The sequence below is a fragment of the Schistocerca piceifrons genome, chromosome 2 (assembly GCF_021461385.2).
Source record: "Schistocerca piceifrons isolate TAMUIC-IGC-003096 chromosome 2, iqSchPice1.1, whole genome shotgun sequence".
Taxonomy (NCBI): Eukaryota; Metazoa; Arthropoda; class Insecta; order Orthoptera; family Acrididae; genus Schistocerca; species Schistocerca piceifrons.
Window position 1 is genome coordinate 213,676,258 of NC_060139.1, and position 10,368 is coordinate 213,686,625.

At 36.7% G+C, this 10,368-nt stretch overlaps 1 protein-coding gene across 3 annotated transcripts in view; it reads left to right on the plus strand.

Moving 5' to 3' along the window:
- Positions 1-8,830, plus strand: part of LOC124777950 (thioredoxin domain-containing protein 11) — a 161,608-nt gene extending 152,778 nt beyond the window's left edge. For 2 of the 3 annotated variants that reach the window (XM_047253506.1, XM_047253508.1), the window contains 2 exons: positions 6,516-6,709; positions 7,778-8,830. In XM_047253506.1, the coding sequence (XP_047109462.1) occupies positions 6,516-6,709; positions 7,778-8,171 (588 nt within the window). In that variant the 3' untranslated portion in view covers positions 8,172-8,830. The remainder of the gene's footprint in view (positions 1-6,515; positions 6,710-7,777) is intronic. The other variant, XM_047253507.1, reaches the window with a different exon arrangement.
- The last annotated feature ends 1,538 nt before the right edge of the window (positions 8,831-10,368 follow it).

Here is a 10,368-nt window from a genome sequence, read left to right on the forward strand (position 1 = left end):
ATTTGTGTGTACACTCACATATCCTCTTTTCTAAACTCGTATGACTGACAAGTTCTGAACTGCATAAGTATTGACTGAACCAATGCAGTGATAAATATTATCTCATTTTCAGACTAGAAGTCAGCATCTGTGAAAGCAGTGACCTGGTCTGTAAAGTTTAACATAATATCATTTGACAGAAGAGGCACGTATCTCCATTTTCATTCTTTTTCATATAGTTACCATTGTTATACGGATATCAAGTGGCTGCCATACAGTAATTTAATGAAATATTTAAATCACTTTACTGTCATAATACTTTGTACGTAGGGCATCCACAATCAAAACATTCTGTGTTGAATAGGAAGCAATTCTGTGACTGTTAAAACTCTTCATTCAAAGATACGTCGGTTTCAAAAATCGTATTTGCATTATCAGGTGTCTGTATACAAATGCATAAAGAGCCTTAATAGAATTCTGGCAATGGCAGGTAACTGAAAATAAAATTAATTTGTCTAGTGTCTACTTACACTCAGTCCATAAAACCAATATGTTTAAAAGCTGAAAAAAGCACATTCCCTGACATTCTCATCATGGTGTTTAAAATTTGTAACTTGTGAACGTGCAAACATCAGAGGGTGGGATTCTTGGTAGTTAGGAGCTCCATTGTTACCCACGTTATGGGGCCCTTTAGGGACAAGACTGCCAAGGAGGGAAAGGAAGCCAGTGTGCACTCCATGGGCATGCTGGTTGGAGTCATTCCAGATGTGAAAGGGTCCTTCCAGATGCCATGAAGAGCGCAAGGTGCAGCCAACTGCAAGTGGTGGCTCACATTAGTACCAATGATGTGTGTCACCCTAGTTTCAAGTGGCTAACAGAAGAGGTAAAGGCTGCCAATCTTGCTTGGGGAATGAGAGCAGCTCACCATTTGCAGTATAGTTGACAGGACTGATTGTGAACTTTTGATACAGAGCTGAGTGGAGGGTATGAATCAGAAGCTCAGATGGTTATGTGATCATGTAGGCTGTAGATTCCTCTACTTGCACCATAGGGTGGCGGGGTTTTGGGTTCTGCTGAATAGGTCAGGAGTCCACTACATGCAGGAGGTGACTACACTGGTAGCAGGAACTATGTGGTGTGGAATGGGCAGTTTTTGGGTTAGAGGGCCTTGGGGGGAAATACAAAAAGGGCTTCAGTCTCAAAGGTTGCAGGTTGAACATAGGAAGAACATATATACAGGAACCAACAGTATTAACAGTTGTAAAGTGTTGTAGCTGTGTTGGGAAAGTACCAGCTCCAAGCACTAATGGAAAGCACTGATCCTCAAAATGTTATAGGCACTGAAAGCTGGCTAAAGCCGGAGATTTCAACCAAAATTTTTGCAAAGAACCTAATGGTGTTCTGAAACGATAGGCTAAAACACTGTTGGCAGTGGCATGTTTGTTGCTGTTAGAAGTAGTTTATCTCATAGTGAAACTGAAGCAGGTAGTTCCTATGAATTAGTATGGGCAGAAGTCATTCTTGGCAACCAGAATAAAATAATAATTGGATCCTTTTACCAACCTCTCAACACAGATTATACAGTTGCTGAAAGATTCAAAGAAAACTTGACTTTAGTTTCAAACTTGTACCGGACTCATATAATTATAGTTGGTGGTGACTTTAATTTGCTCTCGATATGTTGGTGAAAATACATGTTTAAATCTGGAGGTACGCATAAACATCATCCAAAATTGTGCTAAACACATTCTCTGAAAATTTTTCGAGCAGTTAGTTCATGGTTGTGAAAACACACTTGAGCTTTTAGCAACAAATAATCCTGGGCTAATAACAAACATTGTAACAGATACAGGGGTTAGTGAACACAGGATTGTCATAGCGAGATTGAATATTGCAACCCCCAAATTTTCAAAAAATAAATGAAAAATATACCTATTCAAAAAATCAGATAAAAATTCACTTGATGCCTTCCTAAGAGACAATCTCCACTCCTTCCAAATTAAAAATTTAAGTGTAGACAAGATGTGGCTTGAATTCAAAGAAACGGTATCGACAGCAGTTGGGAGATTTATGTCAAAGAAATTAACAAATGACTGTGCAGATCCCCCTTGATGCACAAAACAGGTCAGAAACAACAACAAAAAAATGCCAAATTCAAAGAAATACAAAGTCCCCAAGACTGGTGATCTTTTACAAAAGCTCAAAATTTAGTGCAGATATCAATCAGTGCGAGATGCCTATAATAGTGTCCACAACAAAAGTTTATGTCCTGGCAGAAAATCCAAAGAGATTCTGGTCGTGCGTATTGTATAGTAGAAGCAAAAAAACAGTCAGTGCCTTTTCTGTGTGATAGCAATGTAAATGCTATCAACAATAGTGCTGCGAGAACAGAGTTACTAAACACATCTTTTGAAATTCTTTCACCAAAGAAGATAAAGTAAATATTGCAGAATTCGAATCAAGAACAGCTGCCAACATGAGTGACTTAGAAGTAGATATCCTTGGAGTAGTGAAGCAACTTAAATCACTTAATAACAGCAAGTCTTTGGGTCCAAACTGTTTACCAATTAGGTTCCTTTCAGAGTATGCTGATGTTGTAGCTCCATACTTAACAATCATATACAACAACTTGCTCGATGAAAGACCCATATGCAAAGACTGGAAAGGTGCACAGGGCACACCAATATTCAAGAAAGGTAGTGGGAGTAATCCACTAAATTACAGGCTCATATCGTAAATGTTGATTTGCAGCAGGATTTTGGAGCACTATGAATTAGCTCGAAGAGAACTGCCTAGTGACACAAAGCCACCACTGGTTTAGAAAAAAATCATTCGTGCGAAACACACTAGCTCTTTACACGCACAGTGTTAAGTGCTATTGACAAGGGATTTGAAATAGATTTCATATTTCTAGATTTTGATGGCCTTTGACACTGTACCACACAAGCAACTTGTGATGAAATTGTGTGCTTAAGAATATCAACTTGGTTATATGACTGGATTTGTGACTTCCTGTCAGAGAGGTCATAGTTCATAGTAATTGACAGAAAGTCATTGAGTAAAACAGAAGTGATTTCTGGTATTCCCCAAGTAGTGTTATAGGGCCTCTGCTATTCCATATCTATACAAATGATTTAGGAGACAATCTGACCAGGTTGTTTGCAGATGATGCAGTTGTTTGTTGTCGTGTAAATTCATCATAAGATCAAAACAAATTGCAAAGTGATTTAGAAAAGATATCTGGATGTGATGTGCAAAAGTCTGCAATTGATCCTAACTAATGAAAGCTGTGTGGTCATCCACATGAGTGCTGAAAGGAATCCATTAAAACTTTAGTTACACGATAAATCAGTCTAATCTGAAGGCCGTAAATTCAAGTAAATACCTAGGAATTACAATTATAAACAATTTAAATTGGAAAGAACGCACAAAAAAATGTTGTGGAGGGGTTTTGGGGGGGGGGGGGGGGGAGAGTGAACCAAAGACTGTGTTTTATTGGCAGAATACTTAGAAAATGTAACAGATCTACTAAAGAGACTGGCTACAGTACACTTGTCCGTCCTCTTTTTGGAGTACTGTGTGGTCTGGGATCCTTACCAGAGTACATTGAGAAAGTTCAAAGAAGAGCAGCATGTTTTGTATTATCACAAAATAGGGGAGAGGGTGTCATGGACGTAATTTGGGATGGACGCCATTACAACAAAGGCATTCCTCATTGCTGCAGAATCTTCTCACAAAATTTCAGTCAGCAAAATTCTCCTCCGAATGCAAAAATATTTTGTTGACAGTGCTCTACAAAGGGAAAAATGATCATCATAATAAAATAAGGAAAATCAGAGTTCGCTTAGAAAGATATAGGTGTTTGTTTTTTCCACGCACTGTTCGAGCGGAGTAATAGACAATTGTTGTGGAGGTGGTTTGATGAACCATCTACTGGGTGCTCAAGTTTGATTTGCAGAGTATCCATGTAGATGTAGGTGGAATAAAAAATAGTGGCTAAGGCCTTCCTGAAACCTTAAAACAAACACACACACACATCAAAAGTGGGATTGTAATGGATATTAAATTAATAATTTGGAAAGATACTCTGCAAAGAATCACATTTGAAATGTTGTTGGGGAAACAGCTGTTAGAATAATGTCAAATTTTACCTCCACCGTTGACAGCCTGAGGAGGAAGCGTTTATGTTGCCAGTACTAAATTAACCGCAAGATGCAGTGTGGCCCACTCGGAAAGCTGTGCATGCACATTGTTGCAAATGGGCGTATCTGGGTTCCAGTTCCCCAACTGAAATGTTGGGGGCTGGTTATACATTTTTAAAAACAGTCTATAAGAATTAGAAACAGTAATTCTGTTTCTGAGTTTCTTTTATCCAAGTTACTGTTGCAGTTGATTTTGAAATGTTTTCAGATACTATACCTATTGTGATGCCCTTATGATTAATAATAATTTCAATACTTTTTGAAAATGTTTACACAGATAATTTTTTTCACTGTGGTAGGAATGGAATTCCTCTGATGTAAATTAGTCTGTGAGTTGAGGGTATTTTCAGCAGTTTCTTTCAGTTCACAAAAAGTTGCAAGTTGTTCTAGAGTAATTAGGATATTACCGTTTCCTTCCCAGTGAAGTATTTGAAGATTGATGGGAAAATCGGATATTGTGTGTCCTGGCTCCTCCAAGTGCGTGCTCGGAACTGACTTAGCAGTGGAATTATCAGTATGTTGTGTAAATCATATTTCAAAGCTCCATCCTGTTTGGCCAATGTATTGTTGCAAGATATACTGTACACACTTGGAATTTAAATAATTCACTTATGGGGAATATGTCTATGAAAATAGGTAAACAGTTGATTGCAGTGTATAACACCAGCCTATTCTATCCCTAAAAATAATGGCAATAAATATAAACTTAAGAAACAAACAAAAAGTGAACTATTTAAATCCCCAGGTTGTTTATCCATCAACATTTCAAACCAGTTCTTTGCAGAATATCTTCATAAATTGTTAACACTATGTTCCCACTTTTGACATTTTTAACAGATCTGTTTTAGGTTTTGGATTGTCTTAGCCCCCAGGTTTTTTCATATATGAACTTTCACACATTTTCAAGTTAGCTATTTTAAATACTTTGGTGAGAAAGTTGGGGAATGTGCTTTTTTCTGGCTTTTAAACAGATCACTTTTATGTATTACTGCTAGTGGACACAAAGCTTATCACTTTTATTTTGTATTACATGCCATTGCCAAAATTCTAATATGTTGTTTGGTACAATTGTATACAGTTAAACACCTGAGGATCCAAATACAGTTTACGAAACTGGTTGCAGCTGTCCTTCTTATCCAATACTTTGCCATTTCTTCACTTCTAGCTTCAAAATTCCACTTCTGGCAAACTGTATATTTTTGCTCTGTTAGCATCATTTTGTGCTGCTTGATCATATATGAACACACTGCAAGATTGTGCAGTTAATTCTTTATTTATCATATTGCACAAACATAAGGAATGAAATCCATTACCATACAGCTACACCATTGAAGACAAATTGCTGGAAACTGCATCTACCATAAAAATCTAATAGTAAGTATCCAAATGAACATTAAGTGGAGTGATCGCATAAAATGAGGAAGAGGGAAAGCACTTGCCAGATTGAGATTCATACAAAGAATCTTAAGGAAAAGTGGCTCACCCACAAAAGAAGCAGCTTACAAGTCACTAGTTCGACCAGTTCTTGAGTATTGTTCATCAGTCTGGGACTTTCATGAGGTAGGACACAGAGAGAAGAGAAGATCGAATGAAGAGCAGCATGTTTTGTCATGGGATTGTTTGGTCAGCATAGATGCTAATCAAACTCCAGTGACAGACACAAGAGAGGCGTTGCATTTGAGAGAGTGGTTTCCAGGAAGAGTCCGACAACATATTATTTCCTCTCACATACATCTCGCGAAATGACCACAAGATAATTTGAAAAATTAGATCAAATACAGAGGCTTACTGACTGACAATCTTCCCACGTGGCGTGTGTGAGCGGCATGGGAGGGGGGGGGTCCAGTTACTAGAAGTACCCTCTCATACACACCATTAGGTGGCTTGCGAATATGATGTAGATGTATAAATGGTGTCCCAGTCACATTTTAGTTAACAAATTCTGTGATTGTGCATGTGTAGGCGGATAATATAATAAGGTACTTAGTGTTACATTTTAGTGCTACATGTATACCCAGAGCCTTTTTAACTCATACATGTAATCCTTCCTTTTGATTATAAACTGCCCAAAGTAAAGTGAATTAAAGCTTTTGTCACTTTAGTTGCTGGTACCTGCTTTACAATAACTTGGCATAGAAGCAGCAATCTGTCCCAGAGCCTGAAAATTGTCATCAAATTTCTTTACTTTCTGCTGCTTGATTTCAGGAAACAGGATGTGTATTTCTCTTTCATGTTGGTAGTAATATTATTTGTGAATTTGTGCAGTCTAATAATTCACTTTGAAATAGAATCAGATAATATTCATATGTTATGATGTTACTGATTTTCTTTCAGGATGTTGTGCTGATGTACCATTCACCATTCTGCGCCTTTTGCCATAGTGTGGCCTATGTTTTTCTCACAGTTGCTCGTTATTTTAGAAGTGTCCCAAGATTGAAGTTTGCTCGTATTGATGGTGAAAATAATGATCTCCCTTGGCAATTCACTGTTCATCATTATCCAAGTGTACTATTTTTTCCTGCACACAGGTAATTTCTTGTTTGACACATAATTTTTATGAAATTGAATGAAACATGAAATGAGTATAGATGGGCATTTATGTAGAATATTATCTTGGTTATAATTTGTGTACTGACTGCTCATTTCAGTAGCATAGAGAAAAAATGTTGCTATGTTGAGCGTGGAGTCTGTGAAAACTAACAGTACAATTTAATGTTTCTAATTGTTTACTTTGGTACGAATATGCAAAAACAGTCAAACAACCCTGTAAATTCATATTCATCTGGAAACATATGGGACAGCATGTGTGCTAGATAACATCGTCATATATTCTTGATTGTGGGAACAAATTCAGTTCCTATACATCTTCTTCTGGGAGTAGGCATATAAATTGAATTCATTGTGTAGCGCAAATAACAAGGGTGTTAGCAAAGTGCTTGCTTGAAGTTAGTGATTAAATGTGGAATAATGCAAGAAACACTATGTACTTGGAGCATATAGAAACAATAATGTGTAACAGTCTCCAAGAAAAGAAAAAAGAAAAAAAAAGGTGAAACAATATAGATTAATCAATTGTTGCCAGGGAAGTTTGAAAGCAGTCAAGGGTACAAATAAACAAAGTAATGTAATTGATTGATGTAGTCAAAATATGGCACTGCTCATAAGCAAGTTCATCATAAACGTTAGTTGAAGATGTATACAACACCTGTGTTTTTAATTCCAAGATGTCATGTACTGTTTTTGTTTGTGCTAGTAAAATAACACTACATGCTGTGCAGCTCTACACTGGAGCCAAATGAGAAGCTACTGAACAAAATTAAGGACAATTTCTTTTATGAGCTAATCAACTGTTGGTTACTTGTGTATGTTATTCACATTGGCAGAAAATAAATATGCTCCTTTTGTTTTATAGTTCACAATGCATCAGGTTTTAATTTCCTGTATGTTAATGGCGTGTGAAACAGTAGAATAAGCTTGTCCTTGAGCCAGTGATGGCAATAGAATATATGAAGATAAGTTATTGTCAATTATACATGATAGCTTTGTGCAATTTAATTATCATCCGAACTCATTTCACTTGTCTCCTTGTTTTTCAGGAAATCGGAGAGTCGTGTATTCCCACACAATCTGCCGGTAACTGTGCCTAATATGGTAGCTTTTGTGCTATCAAACACAGAATATGGCCCACGACGACTTGTAGCAGTTGCTGGTCTATGTGCAGGCTGGGGAAGGGGAAGAGATCCTGCAGGAGCACGTGACTGTGTTGCACGCACTCGTAGGGAAAATTTAGCAGCTCTCGCAGCCACCCTAGCTGAAATAAGAGCAACACTAAGACGAGGAGGCGGAGTCAGTGAGACACGTGCTGGCCGCCGTTTACTCCGCCGTTTGCAACATTTGCGACATCTGCATCTACAGCTGGGAGCAGCCGATTATGTGACAGATGAGCACATTTCGATAGCTGAATCTACTGCTTTTCAGGATAAACTCTGACAGAAGGCTTAGCCATCATCAGAGAAATGGTCTCGGGTTATTAAGACAGGCATTCCAGAGTACATATTAAGTGGATTGCTATCTTTCCTGCTGACAGTACTATAGAGAGACTGAAATATTAGGATGTGTTGTTTGTTACTTCTCTGCATGCATGTGTCTCAAAACAAGTTATGGCTGGAGAAAGTTTTAACAAGAAGAGAATGGAATGAATTTTTAATGTCAATGATGTATACTGTGATCATTGGGGGACAATTTTAGTGTTACTGTCTTGTGAAAGAGCTGTGCTTTCATTGTGTGTGGTCGTCCTGTTGCTGTTTTCACGGTGATAAACATTAGTGAGTGACTTTAAATGATGATATTTTTACATTTTTCTGAAGAATGCGTGGAGAATTTACAAAACTTTTGGAATTCTATAGGGGCCAACATATCTTAACGTGTTTTAAGATAGGACATTGGATTATATTGCTATTGGAGATATTTTTTTATGAAGCGGTACTGACGGGTGCTGCATTAATATTTTTCATAGTGCTAATGAACTAAAAGGGATAGACTAAAGTGTTGGAGTGCTATATAGATGCATTGATCAGTGATTATTGTTATTGTTGTTATTTTGTTTATTAATTTATGGAATGATTTTAACTTATTTATCACAATAAATATTGTTATAATGTGAGTCTGGAGAAGTTATCTTGGCAAGTGAAACATCAAACAATGAAGCAAAGCAATAGATAGACAAGATATACAAATCATTGTGTTCATTAATAAATTCTTCCTTTTGGATTCTGTACAACACCGTGAATTAGCCTAAAAGTAAAGGTGATGTGAGAAGGCAGTAAAAATGTCAGGAGCATACGTTCTTTTCATTTGTGGTTTTGCTTCATCATTTGCTGTTCTGCCTGTCCAGTGGACAGTGACTGAGCCTCTTTTCATTTGCTTTAGTATGATAAAGCATTTTTCATTACAAAATAATACCACTATATTTCAGAGAAATTCATTTTAATTCAGGAAACTCCATTTATAAGACACATTCATTCCTTGGCAATCCACTGAATTAGACTGTTGCTAATTTTTCCTGCTGTAAGAGTATTTAGTAAATACTGCTAGGGTGTAACTTTTTTCCCCCTGGCTACATCATCATGTGTTAGTGATACAAAACAAACAACCAATCTCCTGTTGATTCTTAATAAGACATAATTTTTAGTTTGTCAGGTGTCATTCCAGTGATTGGCTGGTTCTTTGCATCCCTGTTATACCGTCTAGTCATCTTGTGATCTCCCTTCCTGCTGGTGGTATTGCTAAAATATTTAAGTAATCATTTCCTATCTGAACCACTTTTCATAAAGGCCTTTTAGTTACATAAGTATGTTAGTTACTACAAAATGGTTAAGGCTGCACCACATTTTATATGATCACGCTGTTTATGAATACATGAGAGATTCTGAAAATAATTATGGTTGCCCTATCTTTGCCCATTGCTTCACTCATTTCAGGGTCATTCATTTGACATTTCATTGTGTGGTTTGTTGAATCATATCTTGAACTCTAAGGTATAACTGCAGTTTCTGTTGGGTATTACATGAGATTTTAAAATTTGGTTAATGGAAACAATTTGAACCCTAGGTGACTAATGTACAATTTGAGTAGTGTATTATTCCTTCAACAATTAAATTTCACCTATCTTAATGTTACACAGTGAAGTTCCAGTTCTCATTGTCATAGTGAAAAAGTCTATATATATTATGTAATTGTAGACATTGTGTTTGTGAACTGGTTCACATGTATTTAACGAATTATAGCCTTTCCTCTACAACTGAAAACCATACCTATAAACAAAGATGACTTAATTTTATTTCATTTGTAGTGTAGTTTGTAAATTGCCATTCCTTACATAAGTTACTTCATTTATGACAACAGTAGTTCCTTGTTGTGCCCTTAGTATTCTTTTACTAGATTTTAGAATTTTCCATGAAATTACAGCATAATGCATTGGCTTTGAAGTATTACCCAGTAGGTCTGATTCATAATTTCCATTCAAACAATGGAAAGTCCAGGATGAAATAATGATAATAGTATGAAAAAGATCGATTGCTACTCACCATATAGAGGAGACATTGACTCACAGACAGTCACGATGAAAAGACTGCTAAACATTTAAGCATTCGGTGAAAAGGTCTTCTCCGAAAATAGAAAATACACA